The 21,763-nt window shown below is 56.1% G+C and overlaps 1 protein-coding gene across 1 annotated transcript in view; it reads right to left on the bottom strand.

The window, feature by feature from the left end:
- Positions 1–5,741: 5,741 nt before the first annotated feature.
- The window catches only part of KIAA1644 (KIAA1644 ortholog), a 44,056-nt gene continuing 28,034 nt past the window's right edge, over positions 5,742–21,763 (bottom strand). The window contains exon 4 of the mRNA XM_012658374.1: positions 5,742–6,356. Coding sequence (XP_012513828.1) covers position 6,356 — 1 coding nt within the window. The 3' untranslated portion in view covers positions 5,742–6,355. The remainder of the gene's footprint in view (positions 6,357–21,763) is intronic.

Raw genomic sequence — 21,763 nt, 5'->3', positions numbered from 1 at the left:
CGCGATCATTCAGTAACTGCCTTTCCGGGCAGGGGTTGCGATATACTCACCCCGGGGACCTGCTCCCTCCCTGGGTTCAACGAGATGACAAACAGGAGGCACCTGGCGCATCGCAGGGGCCGCTGACGGTGTGGTTGTCTCTGGCCGTCTTCTTTGGCCTGCCCGTGGACATCAGCTCCGTCCCGTCTGGGCCAGGGCTGGGGCCTCGGCTGTCTCTCCTCGCTGACCTTGCTCTTGCCCCTCTGGACGTGGGGCCCGTCTGGCCTCTCCATCTCCCTTGGCCTTGCACCCCCGAGGTCTTCGTGTGACCGGCTCCCCCTCACGCCGCCCTCTGCCCCTCCGCCCAGCCCCTGCTCCTCTGCCCTCCCCAACAGAGTGACAGATCACGTGGGCACAGGTTCCCCCGAGTGCATTTTGACACGTTAAAGCAAACTCAACGTAGGGAACAGCTGACATGACATTCCTTTATTAAAACCTAAGGACATCTTTATAAAAACTACTGTATATAAAGACAAAAGCGGAGCAACAGCGGTCAGTGTATAACACATTATCATTATACTGTATTATTATAATATTAGGAGTATTATTGGTTTTTGGTTTTCCCGCTCAACAGCTCAGACCCCACGCCTGCCCTCACGAAGTCGGATTTAAAGGAGAGTTTCTGCCCTCCCGGCCGTGGGCCGCGTCCAGCTGACCCTAGGGAGGACACACTGGCTTTTTGCAGGCGGTTTCCTGCCTCACTAAGGTGACCGAGCCCCTCACCCTTGCAGTCCCCATGTGGTCACTGCACGTCACCCAGTGCTGCCTGGTTGGCTCTGTGACTGTGACACTCCCACTAGCACTAAGACAGACACGGGGAACAAATAGGAGACCGGGCATGAGAAGCTGGGGTGTCCCTCCATGGAGAGGCACTCTAGGGCCACCAGCACGGTTCCAGCTGTGGCCACACTGGATGCCCGTGGTGGCCGCGTAATCTGTAGTTTTCTATCCCAGGCTCGGGGTTGGCTCTGACTGCGATGGGGTCCTGCATGTTTTGGAGGATGGTTTAGCACAGTTCCTCAGGTGCCGCACTGCACAAACCCAGGGGTCACCGTTCTCAGCGCAGTCCATGTACATGGGGTCCCTGGGAGCCCATTACCACTTATGTGACAGTGTTGTGAGTGGTGCCTCCTGGAGGTGGGCACTGCAGCAGCCCTGAAATTCAGACTGTCAAGGGCAAATTGGTCAGGGCTTTGATGTGGAGACAGGAGTTTTAGGTACAGAGTGACAAACGGTGTGATCTGTTCACTCGACAAGCATCTACCTAGCACCAACTGACGGGCAGGGTCCAGACTGGAAACCGGCTGGGGGTGGAGCAGTGCCACCTCCGAGATCACCTGCGTGGGTGGAACAGGTAAGTGCTCCTTATCCATTTTGTGAATCTGAGCACTTCGGACTGCTGGGCACAGCCAGTCATTTCACAGGAGACCTGACTACAGCGGGAACGGCCCACACGGGCGCCGGGCACAGGCCAGGCCAGGCCAGGGGCTCGGCAAACACCTGTTGGGCAGGTGAGTGACGCCTTCATGACTGATGGCGCAGATTTTCTAGCGTGGCCCTGACCTCTTCCAGCTCACCTGACGGTCCAGCTTCAACATCTGAGTGTTCAGGCCTCAGCCCCCCAAGCCGCAATCGTTCACCGTCACGTGATGTGTCCGCACTACAAGGAGGGACTAGGGAGCCCGCGTGGCGTCCGGCACAGGGTAAGCGTGTGGGTTTGTCTTCTGCAGGGTGCAGGGCACGACCCGGCCCAGCGATGTATTCCTGGACTGCAGGGGCAGCGACCAGGATGTCACTGCCCCTCTGACCATGGCCAGATGAGCCCCAGGATTGAGAATCCCCGAAGTTTGCTTCTACCTGTCCAGCCCAGATTTTTACAGTGGACGAGAGGGGCCCACGTGGCCGTCTCCCTGTGGTGACGTGGCTATTCAACATTTACAAGAAATGCCCCCAGTGACGCCATTCGGGGCTGTATGTCAGTCTGGATTGTTGGGGGATCTGTAAACTCACTTCCCAAGGCTCTCCCTGCGGGTGGGGACCAATCAGCCAAGTTGAAAAATTAAAATAAGCCCGTGAAAAATTTAAAAGTCTGCACCTCCGGGACACTTGTCTTCTTGTGTGGCCTGACCTCTAGCAGACACGAGTCAGTGTGCCAGGGAGGGGTCTGGGTGGGGACAGTGGCTGCAGGGACGAAAGGGCTGGGCCGCACCGGCCGGAGCCCTGACCTGGCACGGACGGCGGGCTGGGCAGGGTCAGCGCCGGGCGTGGCCGCACCCACAGTCCCGGGGTGTCTGAACTGACCTGAAGGGATCTCCTGGTCTGAGGGTGAAGCCTGACACCCTCAAGCCCTTCTTTTCAGCCCTGGGGCCAAACGTGCCTGACTTTTTCTGACACTGAGGGGAAATGCCACCCACTGAGGAACACTGCGCGCTGCCTCCTTCTGCTTTCTGGAGCATCGGAGACAGCAAGAGGGACCAGATCTACCTGCAGAATCATGTGCATGTGTGCATGTACGTGTGCATGTATGTGTGGTTGCGTTGTGCACGTGTGTGCATGCATGCATGTTGTGTATGTGCATGTGTGTGGGCATGTCCATGCACGTGTGCATGCACACATGTGAGTATATGCTCGCGGCTGTATGTGTGCATAAATGTGCACAAATGTGTGAGCGTGTGCATGTGTGTGCATGCGTGTTTTCAATTAAGGCCTGTGCACATTGGCAATGGTCACAGTCAGGTGCTAGCTTTGTGGCTGGAGGGTCCCGGCGAGGCGGTGAGCAGGCTGCTTCTCTAGGCGAGGCAGGGAGCCAGTGGGCACCCCCAGCTCCCGATCCTGGCTGGGGCTCCCCAAGCGCGCGGCAGTCACCCCACACACAGACACGCGGAAAGCATAAAACTGCTCGTTAATCACGCCGTTCCCAGTGGGAAACAGTCCGCACAGACACGGTGGCCGCACACCAGCGTCGCACACAGATTCCTCAGTGGACACAGAGTGCTGTTGTCTTCTTTCTCTTCTTTTTGTTTTTCTTTTGTATTATTATTATTAAAAATTATGTAGTGATAGAAGCTCACAGTAAAAAGTAAAAGTAGGCAGCTTAAAAAATTCGGTTTGGGAGTCACTAAAAAACAACTCTATAAATCTATACTTGCATTCGTCACTACCCTGTATCTCGTTCTCAGGGACACTCTACTCACTGGCACGTCCACAGCCACGGCAGGATGGGGACGGGTTTTCATTGTCATGACCTGGGGTCCTGCGGGGTTTCGAGGAGCCCTTGACATTGCCCAGGGACCGGGCTGCACACACCTGCTCTGCACGCTGCTGTCATCCCTAGACACGGCGAGTGTTGTGACCACCCCACCTCCAGCGCCCTGCCCCACACTTGCCGGGTCAGAAACAGAGGCTCCGAGAGGCCAGGAGACTTTCGAGGTCACCCAGACGTGGCCCCTGCACTCTGTACCTGCCTTCGCCACAGGCTGCCTGCTCAGTCCCTGTGATCTCTGCTGAGCCACATGGATGTGAGGCCTCCTGCCTACCGCAGAATGTTCCAGTCCCTGCCTGCAGAATGGTCTAGTCCCTGGCCCAGCTGCCCAACAGGGACTTGGCAGAGCAGCAGGACAACAGACCCGTGAGAATTTTCATTTATTCCTGAAAAGACCTGTGGGGCTGGGAGGAATGTCCTCCTCTAAGGTGGTGAATCTCAGGGGATGCAAATCAGGTGACTCCCAGCTCTAATTGTCACCTGGCCATAGTTCCTTCTCGGGAGCAGGGACACCTCTCTGTGAGCAGCTGTGTGAGTGCCCAGAATGTCAGGACACCAGGGTTGCAAACCCTTAAAGGCCTGACCTGGCTCCTTCCTCTTACTGATGGGGAAAATGGTGGTGAGGGCACGGCCTTGCCTGAGGTCACACTGTTCCTAGTGGCAGAGCGATGTCAGAACCTGGGTCTTGTGCCCCCGCGCCAGGCTTCCTCTGACTCCTAAGGCCCGTGTGTGGGATGCAGGCATGGGCTGATCCAGCAGGGCTGACTGGCTGGCTGGGCACCCCTGTGGCAATAAAGCCCTGGGATGTCCTGGGAGGACCTGGCATCCGAGGGAAGGACACCACGTCTATACCTGGCCACAACCCTGAGCAAACGTCTCCTGCTTTGACTCTACCAGTGCTGTCTGCACAGAGGAGAGGCTGGGACCAAAGACTGAAGCCACGGGGTGGGGTCTTCCATAGCCTGCCTATGTGACCGTCAGTGTGACCCTGGATGAGCCACTTGACCCAGCTGAGTCTCAGTCCCCTAGTCTGTAAAATGGGAGAGTCCCTTCTTTACGGGGCTGTTGCAAAGCCAGGAGGCATGGAACGTGCTTTATGTCCCCAAAACTTTGCTCTGCTTTGTCAAAGGTGGCACTGTGTTTGCTCAGCATGACGGTGATTCGTGCGGACCCCTGGCCTGCTCACCGTCGCCTCCTTCTGCTCTGCCTCTGGGTCTTTGAAACCACCAAGCCTGTTCCTGCCCCAAGGCCTTTCCACGGGCCGTTCCCTCTGCCTGGAACGCTCTCCTCCCCGCTGTGACCCCGTGGCTGGCTCCTGCTCGTGCAGACCTGGGCTTCAATGCCACTGCTCAGAAGGGCTTCCCAGACCACGCTGCTGAGCAGGCCCTCACTAACACGTCACCGTCACCCGCCGACAGAGCGCTCACCGCCACTGCCACCTCCTTTCTCCTCTGCCCGCCCTCCCTGCGCAGCTGGAAGACCTGCCCCAGGAGCAGGGGCGCGGACGGACAGTCCGGGCGAGAACTCCGGGTCTGACTGGATGAGGATCCAGGGTCAGAGGGGACGTGTTTGAGCGGGCGCCCCCCACGCTAAGGGTGGTGGGAGATTTGGGCATCACTAACGCTAGCAGAATGAGCGTGTCTACGCTGGCAGCGTGGCCTTCGGGGACTTACGTCACCATCATGCAGGTGATGTCCTCCCATGTGTGTGCCCCCGGGCCGCGAGGCAGTGGGAGAGGCGGTGAGCTCTGTGGGCGGATGTTACGGGCGTCCAGGTTTACGTGGAAGTCCCACCTCAAAGCAGATGGATTTCTAGAACCTTCTCCTCTGGGTTTCATCAGCCTTCCCGGCAACAACTCATGTGTTTGTCTCTCCCACCAGGGGGGAGCTCCCTGGGGGCAGAGACCAGCTCTGACTCATCTTTCTTTCCCGTCTCTCTGCCCAGCACAGCACCTGGCACACAGCAGGTGTGTGCTTAACCAGAGTGTGCGGGGCAGACAGGGTTCCGGCAGTGACTGTGGAGAGCTCGGGGTGCTGGCCCGCCCTTGAGAAGGCATTGGGAGGTGCCCCAGGGGTTGGGCTGGGTGTGCCCTGGGCTGGGGAGCATGTCACGTCCAGGGAATTGGAGGCTGGGCTTTTGGTTCCTACACCCTCAGGCGAGGCTGGCTCTCCTGGCTGTGTGACCGTGGCCCTCCCACCCCTCTCTGAGCTGTTTCTGCAGGGGGCTAACACCCACTTCCCAGGTGGTGAGAAAGGGTGTGCATGAGAACACCCAACCCAGTGCTGTGGTCGGCCTGAGATGCATCCCTTGTCATTACTTATTACTGCTGTTAACGGGAGTGAATTCCCTAAGACCCAGCCCCGACCGGCATTGTCACACCCCCAGTGCCTCCCAAGACACAGCGGGGCTATACCCTGTGCTCAGCCAACTCCACCTGATTCACAGCTGCTGACTGCGGCAAGAAGCTCGAGCCCTGGACACCGACCCTGGCAAGAACCCCCAGACACATGGTGACCTGTGTTCATCAGAGAACTCGGGGGGACCCCAATAAAAACCAAACGAACAAGAAGAACACCCGAAATCACACACACACATGTGTGCACACACACGCACATTCAATATTCTGATATGGATAGGCCCGAGGGGCCACTATTGGTGGGGCGGAGAGAAGGGAAGCTTCGGGTTTTAAACCACAGTTATGACTCACAGGCCTAGATCTTCCTGGCTCAGATCAGCCAGAGCAGCTTTGTGTTGGTCATCCTAAGTTTACAATGAGTCACCTCTCAGAAGCCACCAGCCCAAAATAGGACTATTGCTTGTGGACGGGTGGCTCAGAATCCCTTCCCCTGTACCCCCAGTCCCTACCCCTGAGTTTGCTCCTAATCTCAGAAGTCCATGGAAGGGGATTTTGGGCACAGGCATCCTTTCCTCCTCTGCCACTGCCACCGCTGCCTCAGCTCTCCCTGGCATCTCTGCAGAAGTTGTTCTTCTTGGAGGCTGTGCCGGGTGCTTCGGATCTCACCTCCCCCATCCTGAGGCACAGCAAAAGGGTTTTCTGGGGGAAATAGAAGGAAACAAAATATCAGATGGTGTCTCCTCCAAGGAAACTCACTGGGGACATTTCTCTTGGGCCTCGGTGCCAGGAGAAGACTGTTTTTCTCTGAGCAGATGGCCTTTGTCATCTGTGCATTGTGAACCATGTGACTGTAAGACCAGAAGCAGGACAAGAAACTCTGCTATCATTATGGTTCCATATAGTACTAGAGCCCCAGCCCATGCAATAAGACAAGAAAAAAAACATAGAGTATCATATCAGGACTGGAATAGAAGAACCAAAAGTATAATTAATTGCAGGTAATTTACTCAGAAAATCTAACAGAATCAGCAGGGTAATGATTAGAACAAACATGTAGACATAGATGTAATTTTTAATCTGTAAGACATCAGACCAACTTACAAAACTCAACAGTGTTCATGTACCTCAGCAATTACCAGAGTGATTATACGTCTTGGCTTGGGACAATCCCAGTTAACATCTATTGTTCTGACATAATTTTTAATATTGTTCTTCTTTCAAAAAGTATTCTTATTTGGATGATAAATTATATGGTCACTCTTGCTACAACAAACTGAAAAATATTAAAAACAGATACCATTCATAATAACAAAAACTATTATGTATCTTGGAAGCACACCAAGATACTACCATATCCTGCAAAGCCGTGGAGAAGAAACCAAGGTGCTCCTGGAACAGGAACGAGCCAGGAGACCAGCGGGGCGGGGAATAGCAGTGTGAAAACTGGCCACCTCTGGCTTGATTGGCAGTCAAGTCACAAACGAGACAAGGAGGAACAGAAACACAAACTCCGTCTGCGGTAGGCACCATGAATCCCCTGTCCTGTGTCCATCACAGAAGCAACTGCCCAATCACAAAGACTCACCTTCCCAGACTCCTCTGCAGTCAGGAGTGGTCACATGACCAGCCTGGCCAATGCCGTGTGAGCGGAAGTCTCCTGGGAAGGGGACGTGGCCCCAGGGGAAGAGGAGCCATCTTGCAAGTGTGCGAGTGAAGAACCCTCCCTGACTTAGGTGAAAGGACGCCTATCTCCATGTCGGCTGCAGGTGAGTTTCCTCTCCTTGCATCTGATGACAGTCCTCAGCTGATAAAGCATCTTCAGCCAAGCTTCAGCGCATGTCAGCAGGGCAAGCGGAGGAGTCCGGGGAGGGGCTCTGACAGAGCAGCAAACCTGACTCTGCAAAGTGAGTGACGCGCCGAGGGGAAGTGCCGGCCCTCCGCTCCGAGCGTCAGTGGGGACAGGTGCATGCTCTAAGGGCGAGAGGGTCCCGGGGTCATCGCCTCTGCCTCACAGAACAAAGCCAGGTCCAGGTCATCCCGACCTCCTGCTTTGTTTTCCTCCACAGCACACGTCTCTGTCCCGCATACCATGTATCGTACTTATTTGCTTAGTTTACTGTATCCAGTAACTTCCTAGTTGTTTTTCCAACTAGGAATTTAGCTATAGGAGGGCCAAGATGATTGTGTGTTTTGCTTATTGCAGGGCTTAGAATAGTCACTGGCACACAGTAGGGGCTTAATAAATATTTGTTGAATGAATGAATAAACCAAGAATTTAAAGCCCAGATGAACCATCTTTCTTGGTATAGAGTCATCAGAAAAATCTGTTGAACACATTTTTGAATTATACTTCCCATGAGCCTGTCTTAGGTAAATGACTGGAGGATACACTCAGGTGACCCAAGGGGTAAGTGAGGTAACGCCAGCACAGGCAGAGTGATGAGCACAGCACCTGTTTCACTGTGGGACTGTCTGGAGTGAAGCTGAAGATTGTGATGATTACAGAAAAGAATGAGACAGAAAGCAGAGAATGGACATGCAGAATGATAAGCTGGACAGGTGGAGGTAAGAAGGGGAATAAGTAAACTATGTCTTATTCATTTACAGTCGGGGGTCTAAAGAATTGTTTAGAAGTTTAAGTAAAGCTAGAGGCACAAAGGTAAATAGAAAAAATAATAGAATTGACTAACATAATTTGATACAAGGGAGGCAAGGGGAGGAAAAGCAGAAAGATTATAATTTTGACATCATTCATAGTAAGGAGAAAATAAACGTTGTCTAAAGAATTAAAGGATTAAGAATATCGTATCACATTATAATTCTGAAGATAACCACGGGAGCCAAAACACAGCTTTCCAAATTATCAGAAGACATGCATACAAAAAATAAAACAAAGACAACGAAGACCATATGGTAAAAACTGACAACCCCCACAAAAGCTATAAAAGCAGAAAGCGGATCATAAACCATGATGACAGAATGAAGACAAAATGTATCTGCTGTATCAGTAAATGCTAATGAGCCATACACACTTGCCAAGAAAAAAGTCTCAGACTGGATCACAAACAAAATGCACTGAAGGGAGAATGATTCAGAAAGGCTTAATACAAAAGGTGGGCAGATGATAAAAAAGTTATGGAGGTAGATGTGGCGATGGCTGCACGGCAATGTGAATGTACTTGATGCCACCACACTGTGCACTTAAAAATGCTTACGATAAATTTTATATTGTGTACAATGTACCACAATTAAAAAAAGGATGGGCAGAAGCATGACCAACAAACGCAAACCAAGCAAAGTCAGGGGTCATAATCTGAATATCAGGCAAAGTTGGACGCAGGGCAAGAAAGATTAAATGAGAAAAAGACGGGTGCTGGGGGAGCAGCCAGGATGGGAGTCACTGTGAAGAGCTAACAGTAATGAATGCTTATGTTCCAAACAACATAGCCTCAGCATTCGCAGAGCAAGACTACTGGACGTCTAGGAAGAAAAAGACAGAGTATGCTAGCATGAATACATTTAATTCACCTTTCTCAATTCATTGCAGCTAAAGTTAACAAAAACATAGATAAGGAAATACGGAGCCAAAGACTCTAATGAACAACTCTGTGTGTATGTGTGTGTGTGTTAAACAGAATCTACTTTCTATTTAAATGCTCTTGAAAATGCACACACAAAAAATACTATGAGGCCACAAAGAAAGTAAATTTCCAAAAGTAGAAATAGGAAATATTCTCTGATCACAATACACTAGAATTTGAAAATATTAATAGCAAAACCACAAAAACCCCAAACTCTACCACCAAGAAGTTTATAAACTCCTTAAAATAACTCTTGAGTCAAAGAGAGTAAAAAATAAAAATTGCAGAATATCTAGACAACAATGAGAATATAAAACATTACATTTCAGAACCTGTGTGATGCAGCCAAGCCAATGCTCAGAGGAAAATTTATAGCCTTAAAATACCAACCTTATTAATAAAAAAGGGAACATACATTAATAATCCAACTCAACATGTTAGAAAAGAAATAGAAAATAAATACAAGGAAGACATAAAAACAGCAAAAGGAAGGAATTAATAAATAATTCCAGCTACTAGTTCTTTGGAAAACAATGAGGCACATTAACTGTTGGCAAATCTAATAAAGCAGAAGACACAGGACGTAGAAGGGGAGGTGACTGCTTGGAAGGATCATCTGTCCTTTGCTCTCCAACTCTACTTCTCACTATCCCTTAACCCGTCCCAAAAGGCTTTTGCTTCAGCTCTGCAGAATTTGCCCTTGTGAAGGTCACTAAAGACCTCCATGTGGATAAACCCAGTGGTCATTTCTCAGCCCGCCTTTCATTTGTCCTCTCAGCAGCATTGACTCAAGTGATCACTAGTGCTGGGGGACACTCCAGCGCTTTCTCCTGGTTCTCCTCCCCCTTCTCTGACTCCTCCTGCTCAGCCCTCTGCCAGCCCCTTCCCGTCTCCCCATCTCCCCGTCTCCTCTTCCCTCCCCATCTCTGCTCACTCCCGAGGGTCCCATCTCCTCCCACGGATTTCAACACCATCTGTATGTTGATGACTCAGCAGCCTCAAACTCTCACCGAAACGCCACACTTACAGCCCAATTGTCTACTGACATCACCAAATGGATACTCGACAGACATTTCAAACTTAGTATGTCTCAAACTAAAATCCCAATCTTCCTCCCCAAACCAGCTTTTCCCACGGTTTTCCCGACCTCAATAAATACAACTCCACCCCGCCAGTTGCTCACTCCGGAGGCCTGGAGTCATCTTTGGCCCTTTTTCTCACACGCCGTATCCAACCCATTAGCAAATCCCGTTGGCCCTTCTCTTGGAAGGGCTTTTCTCCATAGCACTGTCGCCATCTGACAGGCCGTATATTTTACATAAGTATTTACAAATTGTCTGTAGTCTCCATAAAAGCAGGCTTTCATGGGTTTTGGCCACTGCTATATCCCAGTGCCAACGGCGGTGCCCGGCACGGGGGACACGTGTAATTAAGATGAGTTGAGCAAAGAGAGAAGAACAAAGGAGGCAGCGCCCTCAACTACCTAAATCAGAAAACCTTGACGAAATGGATGAATTTCTAAGAAAACAGAAATTACCCAAAAGACCCAGGAAGGGAGAATCCAAACAGACCAATTGCCAAGAAGAAAGAGAGAAACTGTCAAATAGCAAATCCGAAATCTAAAACGGGAGAAATGCAAATGAAACCCCTCATGAGAACGTCTCCCACAGGCAGGCACAAGGGAGCTCCCGCAGTCCTCGCTGCTCGCGCCGGTGAAGCTCGAGAAGGTTTTGGTTTTCGCTTCCCTGACAGTAGGAGGGACTTTGGGGTAATTCCGTGGCAGGCGAATTTGACACATGCCAACGTACGGATGCACTCGCCCTCTGACCTCGCAATTCCACTTAACGGGCAGGCGTCCTACGGACAGGCTCACGAGGGCAACCGTGTACACGCATCCATCGCCGCACGCGGGTAACAGCAGAAGATTAGGATCAGCCAAGTGTCCGCCAGAGGACACCGGTTCAACAACCGGCTCCCGTACGATGGAGAGCGACGCGGATGCGGCAGGCCCGGCAGCCGGCCTCAGGCACTTCCCATTCTCTGCTTCCTTCCCAGGCGTTGTCACTGGGATTCCAGACATGAGTGGAGATTCACGGCACGAACGCCACCTCTGTGCTGAGACCTCTCCCCGCCACGTTCCCACCAGCTGACACGCTGCCTCCCCCACGAGCGCACACGCTCCCTGGGGGCAGGGCTGTTCGGTGTCGTGTTTCCTGTGCTGTCTCAGCCTTGAGAACGTGGCCGGGGTGGGGAGGGCAGGGAAGCTGTCCCCCCGCCCCACCACCGTGTCACGTAGCTTTGACAGTCGCGTTTTCAGAAACAATGAGCACTGCCCGTGCGGCTGACGCTGCTCCCAGCTCTCAGCACGGATTAGTCCCTGGACCCCAACAGAGCCCCGTAAGGTCAGTGCTACCGTTATCCTGAGCCATGGAGGACGGAGACGCAGGAAGCCAAGCCCCTCGCTCCAGCACGCACGGCCGGGGGCGAACCCCGGCGGGGCGTTTACCCAGATCCTGCTGGTGGCCTGTCCTGTGTGGTCTGCTCAGGGAACGAGTTCCTGAAGAGATGCTCCTTGCCTGAGTCACCAGAGAAATAAACGTTCCCTGCATAACCCCAGCGTAGACTATGGGCTCACTTAATATTAATAACGCCGTATCAATACGGGCGCATCAATCGTACCGAATGACGCTAGTAACAGGGGAACCTGGGCTGCATGTGGCAGGGTGGAGGGGAAGGGCAGGTGAGTGCCTGAGAATTTCTGCAAACCTACCACCGCTCTAATCATTAAAGTCTATTCATTAAATAACATCAACAACAAAACTCATAAGACAGTGGATGTCACTGTATACCAATGACATCAGCCAAGATTAGGACGTCAGATAATTCCAAAGCTGGGCGGACATGTGGCAAAGGGGACCTGTGCCCCTGCCCTGCTGGCGACGCAGCAGCCCCTCACTGCATGTGCTCCCCAAAAAGCCCTGGAGCTGGACTTCGGGGGCAGTCAGTCGCCCCTCCCAGGCACTGCGTAAGTACGGACTTCCGTGTGGTTCTAGAGGTGACGGCGCAGGGGCTCCTGTGGCAGAATGGATGGGTCTTACGTGCATGACGCTGGGTGACAGGTGAGAGTACCGCTCACAGAAGGTGAAAACGCCTGTGCTCCAGCCTTGCTGCATGATTTGCAAAAAGTGGCACACGCTCCGTGACACGGGGCCACACGTGGGAGAGCAAGGGGCGGAGGGCGGGGCAGAAACAGAAAGGCCCATCACAGCCACTGAGGTGGGCGCCACAGACCGGGGAGTGTGACTGGCTCAACGTTCTGGACCCCAGGTTTGAAAAATAGAGCCAAGCCTGGGGGACTTGACCACGAAGCCGAAAAACCGGGAACCCGGCACAGGGGAGGAAGAGGGAGGGGAAAGCGTTCAGCCCCTGTGTCCTCGCCCGCCCCTGGGTCCTTAGGCGGAGGCTTGACATCGGGCGGGTGCGTGGGAGAGGTAGCCGGGGGCACCGCAGGAGGGGCTGCTTCCCTGGGCAGAGCCCTCGGTCGTGCAGACGGGTCCCTGCCCCGGGCCTGCGCGTGGCACGGTGCGCGTGGCACGGTGCGCGTGGGTGGGGCAGACGCCCTCACGCTCTGAGGGGGGCGAGTGGGGAGAGGAGATGGGAAAGGACTTCGGGTGGCATCAATAGAGGTGTATGTCCTGGGGCAGAGGAGATGACTCACGGTTGATCTTTGCCGTGGCTGGACCACAGCGTCAGAATCTCAGCTTAGGTGGCCGGGCCTGAGAACCCATCTCCAAGCACAGCCACCTTAGCGGGGAAAGAGAAAGGGAAGAAAGTCACACGGATTAATTCTCTGCCCAGGACCTGGCGATGCCTCAGTCTCCAGCCTGGGAGGCCCTGTGGAGGGGCAGACAGTGACATCACACTGGTAAACGCTGGGATAGAGGGAGCCCAAGAGACAGAGGGAAGAGGGACAGAAAGTCACAGGAGGCTCTTGGAGGAGGACCAGCTGGTGTCTGGCCTTTGCTTGGTTTCCCCCAGGAACAGTAAGCTCGCTACTTTGTAGCCCATTCCGTTTTGAACTGCTCGGTTAGCTGGGAAGCTGTTGCGATGCGGGCCAAACCCCCTCCCCAGTCCACAGCTTCGCCCGCCTGGCCGCTGGGGGCCCTTCTGGGATGAGGGTGGCGGCAGCAGTCCTCCTCCGTCCTCGCCCGTCTGCGCGACTGCAGGCCGACGAGGAAAGAGCCTCCCATTCTGGGCCAGGGCAGCATCGCCTGACCTGGGCCTCCACGTGGCTGTCCCCGCTTCGGCCCGGCCAGCCCTTGCGTGTTCCCGTGATCCCTCTCAGGGCCTAAGCTGCTCCAGTCACTCCCTAGGGACACACCTCTGCTCGGGGAGGACAAGCACAAAGTTCCGGGTGGTGCACCCTCGGGGTGGGGGTGCCGCTGGGGCACACCGAGGGCCTCGGTGGTGATGACGTGGCTCTATGTCCCCTGCTGGGCTGTGGGAACATGGTGTTTGCTTCATTATTTTTTACAATATTTATATATAATATATAGATTCTTGTGCATAATATGAAATATTTCAAAATCAAGAATGTTAAAAAAATAAAAACAATTCTACGTGTGGTTTCTTAGAGGGTGAACAGAGTTCCCAGCTCAGGTTCTGTGGCCTCCACTCCAAAGGACCCTCCTTCCAGAGAGCCCCAGCGTTCTCTGCACACTGTTGGGAACACCCTGCCCTTTCTCCACCTGGAAAGCTCCTACACACCCTTCAAGACCTCACTCACTGTGCCCCTCTGTGCGGCCTGACTCCCACAAGCCCTTGTGACGTTCTGCACCACACGACACTGTAGAGCGCTGGGGCAGTGATGACCAGGGGCCCTGAAGTCAGTCAGGCCTAGGCTGAGATCCCAGATCTGCCCCTCAAATGCTGTGTGACCCTGGGTTAGTCACTTAACTTCTCTGGGCCTCAGGCATCCACCTGATGCCACTCCAGACCCATGGGACCATGCTCACTGCTGGCCAGGAGGAGGACTTTCACCGCTGTGGACACCGCCTGGCTGGGCGAGAGCTCCTGCCTGGCCCAAGGGGCGCAGCCCAGCCGATCGGCCCGCTGGAGCCCACGAGCTTCAGGAATGCTTCGTTACCGTGCAGACTTCTGGAAGGAATCTCTGGCAAATGTCAGCTTTTGTTCTGTTTCACAGCAGCCACGCCTTGGCCATGCAGGGAGCTGCAGCCTGTGAGTGCGGGCTGAGAGCCTGCTTGCTGACATGGGGGCCACCTATCCCCTAGGTACGCTGCTGGTCACCTTGCCCCTCACTGCCCGCCAGCCCCACGGAAGGCAGGTCCAGGACCTCCAGCGCCCCTCCCACCCGGCATCGACCCGGGCTGCTCCTTGAGCCTTCGAGAAGCCTGTACTGGGGCCTGTCCTCCTGCCGGGCCTGGGCTGGGTGCTGGGGGCCAGGAACTGAGCCCCCGAGGGCTCCTGATGGGGCGGGGGGCACAGCAAGAGCAGCAGATCCGCACTGTCAGCAGGGAGCGTCGGGGCCTGGGCATCCTGGGCGGTGGCGCTGGGAGACACTCAGAGCTGGCGCTGTGCGGGCCCTGAGTTAGCACGGTGACGGGGACACTCCAGGAGGATCACAGTGGGCGTGGCTGTCACCGCACAAGGTGCTCCTGGCCGGGCGGGTCTGGAGAGGTGGCAGGCACTGAGGCCTTCATCCTCCAGGCGAAGGCGCTGGCCTTGCTCCCGGGGCTCTGGGGAGCTGAAGTGGAAAATCACTCCGAATTCTAATAAAGGCAAGGCTCGGGGCCCACGTATAGCGGGTATTTCTTCAGTGCCAGGCACTGTTCCAAACGCTTTCCATGCCTGCGTCGGCTCGCTCAGCTCTCTCAGCAGCCCTGCAGGGCGGGGCTACTCTGCCCCGCAATTTACTGATGAGGAAACTGAGGCTCTGAGAGGTAATGTCACTTGTCCGGGGTCACATGTCTAGTTAGTGGTGGAGCCTGGAACGTGGCCTGTGCTGCTAACCACTGGGCCACACGGCCGTCCCTCTCACCGGGCAGCGGCCTGGGCAGGCTGGGGACCAGGGGGCCGGCTGGGTGGTGGCTACTGCGGGCAGGTGAGAGAGGCGCGGAGTCTGGAACGTGCAGTAGGGCCCGGGAATGCAGAGGGTGCGCAGCTGGCAGGCCCTGGTGGGCCGGCGTCTGCAGCCTAATTGGGAGATAACAGAGCACCTGGCAATTTGAATAACAATGACAGCTTCCAGAACGCAGAGCTTCTGTAACAATAACCATGCCTGCCGACAAAAGCAGAGGAGTCACGAGGCACAACAAGACTAATTGCCAGGTGAACGATAGGCAGCCTATTCAGCAGCGACAGCAGCACGCTGGCAAGGGGTGCCGACCGCACGCGGGCGTGGGGCCCGGATCCTCACCGCAGCCGGAGAGGGGGGACGCTGTTAACCGGGCTCATAAACGTGTCCCTGCAGACAGCGCCAGGACCCGGAGGGGCTGCTGCACGGCGATCCCAGGGAATGGTGCCCTGCTCGGAGAACAGGACTCGGCTGAGGTTAAGGGTTTGGAACGGGGAGGTTGCCCTGCGTTGTCTGGCTGGGTGCGAGGCCATCACGGGGTCGTCACGACAGGAAGGCGGGAGGGTCAGGGTCAGGGAAGGAGATGTGACCACGGAAGCAGAGGACGGGAGACACCACTGCTGAGCGGCCACAAGCCAAGAAATGCGGCAGCTTCTGGCAACGGAACAGGCAAGGAAGCGGATTCCGCCTCCAGAAGGCTCCAGGCACTGACGCGACGCCCATGAGAAATGCGGCGACGTTCGCAGAGCGCTCGGCCGTGGATGCTCAGAGCAGCTCTGTTTACAGCGGCCCCAAAGTGCGAACGGCCCAGACGTCCTCAGCGGGCGACGGGCAGACACACTGTGGGGCGTCGGGACCGCGGGACGCCACCAGGCAGCGAAAAAGAAGCGAGGACTGAGGCGCACGGTAGGGCGAGTGTCTCGGCTAAAACGCTGTGAAAGGAGCTTATGCCGTGTCCGGGTCCATCCCGCAACGCTCCGGGACGGGCGCGAGGCCAGAAAGCGGCGGTGCGGGCTCCAGGAAGCCGCTCGGGGTGCTGGAAGTTCGCTGTCTCGGCCTGAAATCCCGCAAGCTGTGCGGGTGGCGAACACACTTCCGCGCTTTGCTCGAATGCTGAACGTGCCGCGTGAGCCGCCGGATGCCGTCCCCTTGGAAGTCGCCCAGGGCGGTGTCCGCCATGGGGAGCTGCCCCACCAATACTTTCTGAAGGAACCAAGAGCAGCCACCGCCTTGTGACACCTCCACCTCCCGTAAGGGACACAGCAGCGCGGTGTGCTCCCGTTGGGGTGAAACTAAACCCCCGCTGCTTGGCGATTCATGAGCATCCGCACATACACACCCCACTTGAATTCCACGGCGGCAGTTTGGAAGGTGGCAGGACCGGGTGTTGGCTGACAGATGCCACATCCATTCCCCCTCCCCACTGACCTGGTCTCTGAGTCCCTCGGCCTGACTCCGCCCCAGCTTCAGGGCGGGCCCTGATGCATAAGCCCATTACTGTGTCCTGCCTCCACCGTACAGGGACTGGCCCAGGGGCGGGTGCACGACCCACAGAGGGCCAAGCAGGTCCAGCAAGGCATGGTTCTGGGGTCCATGTTTGAGTCAGTGGGGGTGCTGATAGTATCTTTGCTGCTGACTTGGGACCTGGAAGCCTGTTGCTCTGGGAGCTGGTGACAGCTGACTCGTGATCCGGAGGGAGACCTGGGCCCCAATCTCAGGGAAGTGGAGTTGAGAAATGCATGATTTCGATGATTGGAACTGCTGGATCAAGCCTCTCCTGAAATCCATATTCTCGCTGCAGTGTTCAGTTACGTGACAAACATTCCCTTTGTCCTGTAAGTCAATCTGAGTTAGGGTTGCTGTGCCTGCAGAGAGAGAGTATTCTAACTGATCACTATCACCGGGCACAAATCCGGGCTGGAGCCAGAGTGGGAACTTCATCCTTTGCTTCTTTGCCAGGTGCTCTGCTCCAACGCCTGTCTTGTCACAGCCCTGGCAGACCCACGGAATCATCCAGTTCTTACAGCTTTGCTGGGAAGAAAGCAGAGATGATGAATCCATTTTACAGTTGGATAAATTGAGGCTCAGGGCCATAGAGCCCAGGCAGGAGGAGCTGGAGACAGGACTGAGGCCTGCTGGGGACCAGGTCTTCTGAACAGCGGCTCCTTCTGGCAGCCTCTCTCCAAGTCCAGGGCAGAGCTGGCACACGGGAGGCTCCGTGGAGTGCGCTGAACGAGTGGCAGAAGGCAGGTGTGGCGTGTGCTCTGCTGGCCGGACACACCTTCCCCGCGCCTGCCGGCGTGTTCTGGCAGCATCCAGCGTGCAGGGGCTCAGGGCACAGCTGGGGTGTCCTGAATGAAATGGTTGCTCCGGGGGATGTCGGTCCATGGGTGCAGACGCGGCGAGGTCCCTGGAGACCTGCCTGCCTTCCCGCCCGCCCTCCATGCTCCGGGTGCTACTGTCTGCTGGGGGAGGGACGCCTTGGGCACAGAGCAAGATGTCTCTCCTGTGATCCGTGATATTTAACCAGAGTCCCACGGCCCCAAACCCGCACTGGGCCCAGCTGTGCACATGCTGTGTCACTTGGGCAGGGCATGTGCCCCTGTCTCCCCATCTGTAAGATGGGCGGCTCACAGCCCCCTTCCCTCATCTCCACGGAGGCGCCCAAGCCCACCTCCAGGTCCTCGCACCCTTGTTTGGTCCCCTCCCTCTGAGGGTGGGGACAGGACCGAGCGACCCACCCCTAACGAGTGGACAGAAGTGATGGGGATGGATTGTCACTTCCAATTACAAAGACTATGGCTTCCACCTGGGTCCCCTGTGCTCCTCCTCCCTCCAGGCCCTCTTCTGGGGGAGCCAGCTGTGAGCTGCCCCACGGCGGGGCCGCCCATGGTGAGCAACTGACACCTCCAGCCAGCACCCGAGGCTGCCACCAGGCCCACGAGCGAGCTGGGAAGTGGTTCCTCTCCAGCTGGGCCTCGGGATGACCACGGACCCAGCTGACACCTTGACTGCAGCCTCGCGGCAGCCAGCAGACCCAACTCAGCTGCAGCCAGATTCCTGGCTCGCAGAAAGGGCGAAATGAATGTTGGCTGTTCAAGCTGCTGAATTTTGGGATAACTTGTTACACAGCAAGAGCTCATTAATACAAGGCCTCAGGGCAGAACTAGAGATTCTGGGAGCAGAAGGATCTCGGGGACTACACAGCCGGACTTCCCTCTGCTGCCTGCCCAGTAAACGAGCCTCTGGCCCCAGCTTGCACACCCCAATGATGGGGAGCTCACTGCCTACCGAAGAGAGCAGGTTCCGCCATGAAACGAGGCTGCTTGGTAAGAAGTTCTTCCCTCTGGACCCAGAACGTGTTGCCTACATCCTCTTCCCATGTCATCTCAGCTTTGGGGGTCCCCCGGCTCCAGCCCAGTCCTGCAGAGATGCGTGGGTTCCACGTGCCCAGAGTGAGCTCGTCTCTGGACTGGGCTTCTCTGCATCACAGATTCGTCCAGTACCTGTCTGCTTCGGGTGGGAGCGGCTGGGTGGTGAGTGAGGCTCAGGCGCCAGCTCTGCCGCTCATAGCACAGGCCGGCAGCAGCTGGCCCCGGGACGCGCCTGTCTTCGCCCTTACCCTTAGCGGTAAGTCATCTTTCTCCATGAACCTCAGTTTACCCATCTGCCAAATGAACATTTTGGCGAGGATTCCATGAGGCGGTGCACACAAAAGCATCTCACATACAGAAAGCACAAAATAAATGTAAGTCTTAGTAAGTGGGGAGAGAAAGTATTTCAAAACAGGGTGGTGTGCAGGGGTTCTAACACGTGCGCGCACGTGTGCAGGGGGATGGCCGGTGCTCTCCGCACGGCCCCTCGCAGCCCAGTTCTCCCCACTGGGTCTCTAGGGAAAAGGAGAGGCCACCGAGAGAAAGATCCTATTTGCAGACAAACTGGAATTATTTTGTGTTCTACAGGGCACCATATCGTTTTAAAGAATTTAACATGAAATCTCACTTTCTTTCCTTAAGGCAGAAGCTGGCCAACACCCCAGCAAAGGCAGAAGGCGGGCGGATGGGGGAGGGGACAGCGATGCTATTTGGTGCCAGCTACATACGTCCAGTGGCTTCTGGCAGACAGGACGGTGCCGTGCACGCTCCTGGAACCCACCGGCTGCGCTGCGGGACGGGGACGGCACGCGGGGGCATCGCCGGGCAGCAGGCACAGGGCAGGGCATCTGGCCCCGCATCCGAGGCCCAGTCCCCCTGTGGACACTCTCGTCTCGAGGCTTCCGACCCCGCGCCCTCCTGCGTCTCCGCAGACTCCCCTGCCAGCATCTCGGGCACCTCGAACTTGAGACCCTCCGCACCTCTCATCCTCAGTCACGCCTGCCCCAGGGGCCCCACCTTAAAAATTGCACCAGCATCTTCCCAGCTGCTCGGCCAAGGGTCCTCCTTGGGTCCCCCACTTCCTTTTCACCCCCAGCCTGTCCCCCAGCCCATCCTGTGGGTGCCACCTCCGCTACCGCCACCCTGTCCAAGCTGCAGAAGCCCCACTCGTGAGACAGTGGCGGCCTCTTTGGTGGACTCCCAGCTCCCCTCCCAAAGGCAAACTGGGTCCTATTCCTCCCTTCGGGGGCTCCCCCCGTGCCTGGAATAAGAAGCCAAACCCCACTGTGGCCCTGCACGATCAGACCCCACCTGCGTCTCCCACTCCTCCCCTCCCGCGCTCCCCTTCTCCCCCACACTGTGCCACTCTGACTGTCCTGACGTGCCAGGACAGGTGCGCGTGTGCCAGCTCTCTGCCTCAGTGCCTTTGCACATTCCTGGTGCCCGGACTGCTCCCCACTTCCACGCTGGTCTCTTCCAACCTACGCAGGCTCACTCCTTCCGTCCCACAGATCTCAGCCGCCCAGAGAGCAGGGCCGGGTCAGGGAGGGCCGTGAATGCCAGCTGAGGGCCTGTCCTTGTTCCGCAGGGCTCTGGGAGCCTCACAAGGGCCACGGGGCTCTGCAGACTTGGGGCTGGAGGCTGCTCTGCTTTGGGAGCGGAGTCCATGGGGAGCTGGGCTGGCTCTGAGCCCCACGACTCAGCCACGACGGAGCCGTCCTCCCTGACTTTCGGACATTTCTCGGGGAGCTTGGGGCCTTTAAATATCCCATCCTAAAGATAAATTTTTAATGCCACTCTGGTAAATATTTGATGCCACTGCTTTAATGGGAGACCTGCGTTCTACATTAAATGCCACAAAGTGCTCCAAGATGCTGTCCTTTTCAGCGGCAGCCTCTGTCCATAAATCCCCCTGCTTCCTGCTCTACAAAAATAAAGACTCTCTCCTTTGCCTCCCGCTATGAATTTTTCAAAGCGCCTTTCAAATCCATTCTTGTCCCTGATGGGCATCTCCATTAGCCCGACGGAAGGAAGGGCAGGGAGGCTTTAAGCTGAAAGACACCGCCGTCGCCTCAGTCCCCTCCCCCACTTAGACAGCAAGTCGGTGGTGAGGGGCCGCACGAGGTGCCTGGACGCCCAGCCCACGCACCGCTCCGGCACCGGGCCCCCCAGTGGACTCAGACCAGCCCAGCGGCCCTGGCCTTGCTGCAGGTGGACAGCAGGGAGGGGGCCCTCGGCAGGAGAGTGACCTCAGCAAGGTTTTGAGGGCTGTGTAGGAGCTCCCCAAGGGGCTGCCGGGGAACCCAGCGAGGTGTCTGGGCTTGGGTGAGCGCCTCGTAGGCCGGGAGGGGGTCTGATCATTGTGTCCCCAGCCCTGGCCCAGGGCCCTGCCTTGAGTCCATCCTGTGATGCGAATGTGCCTTCTGCCTCAGGGGCTGTTGGCACCTTGTCTTTGCGCACCTTGGGCTCCTGTCCCTTGGTCCCTGCTACCTTGCACCTCCGCGCTCCCATCAGTCTGGGCGCTGGCCTGGCCCCGTTTACAGTTTGCTGCACCCCGGCCTGGTGCCCGAGCCCTTTCCACCACCCGCGAGCCAGGGCAGGGGCTGGGGACAGGGTAAGGCTGGATCGAGGGGCAAGCCCAAGTATGTGAGCTGCACACATGCACCCCCCCCACACACACCATGCCACACAGACCACGCACAACAGACACACCATGCCACACAGACCACGCGCAACACACACACACACCACACAGACCATGCACAACACACACACGCCATGCCACACAGACCACACACAACACACACACACCACGCCACACAGACCACGCGCAACACACACATACCATGTTGCACAGACCACGCGCAACACACACACACGCCATACAGACCATGCACAACACACACGCCATGCCACACAGACCACACACAACACACACACACCACGCCACACAGACCACGCGCAACACACACACACCATGCCACACAGACCACGCACAACACACACATGCCATGCCACACAGACCACACAACACACACACCATGCCACACAGACCAC

Source organism: Propithecus coquereli, unplaced genomic scaffold (genome assembly GCF_000956105.1).
Source record: "Propithecus coquereli isolate 6110/MARCELLA unplaced genomic scaffold, Pcoq_1.0 Scaffold1168, whole genome shotgun sequence".
NCBI lineage: Eukaryota > Metazoa > Chordata > Mammalia > Primates > Indriidae > Propithecus > Propithecus coquereli.
The sequence above is the reverse complement of the archived record's forward strand: the minus strand, read 5'-3'. Positions and strand labels throughout refer to the sequence as shown.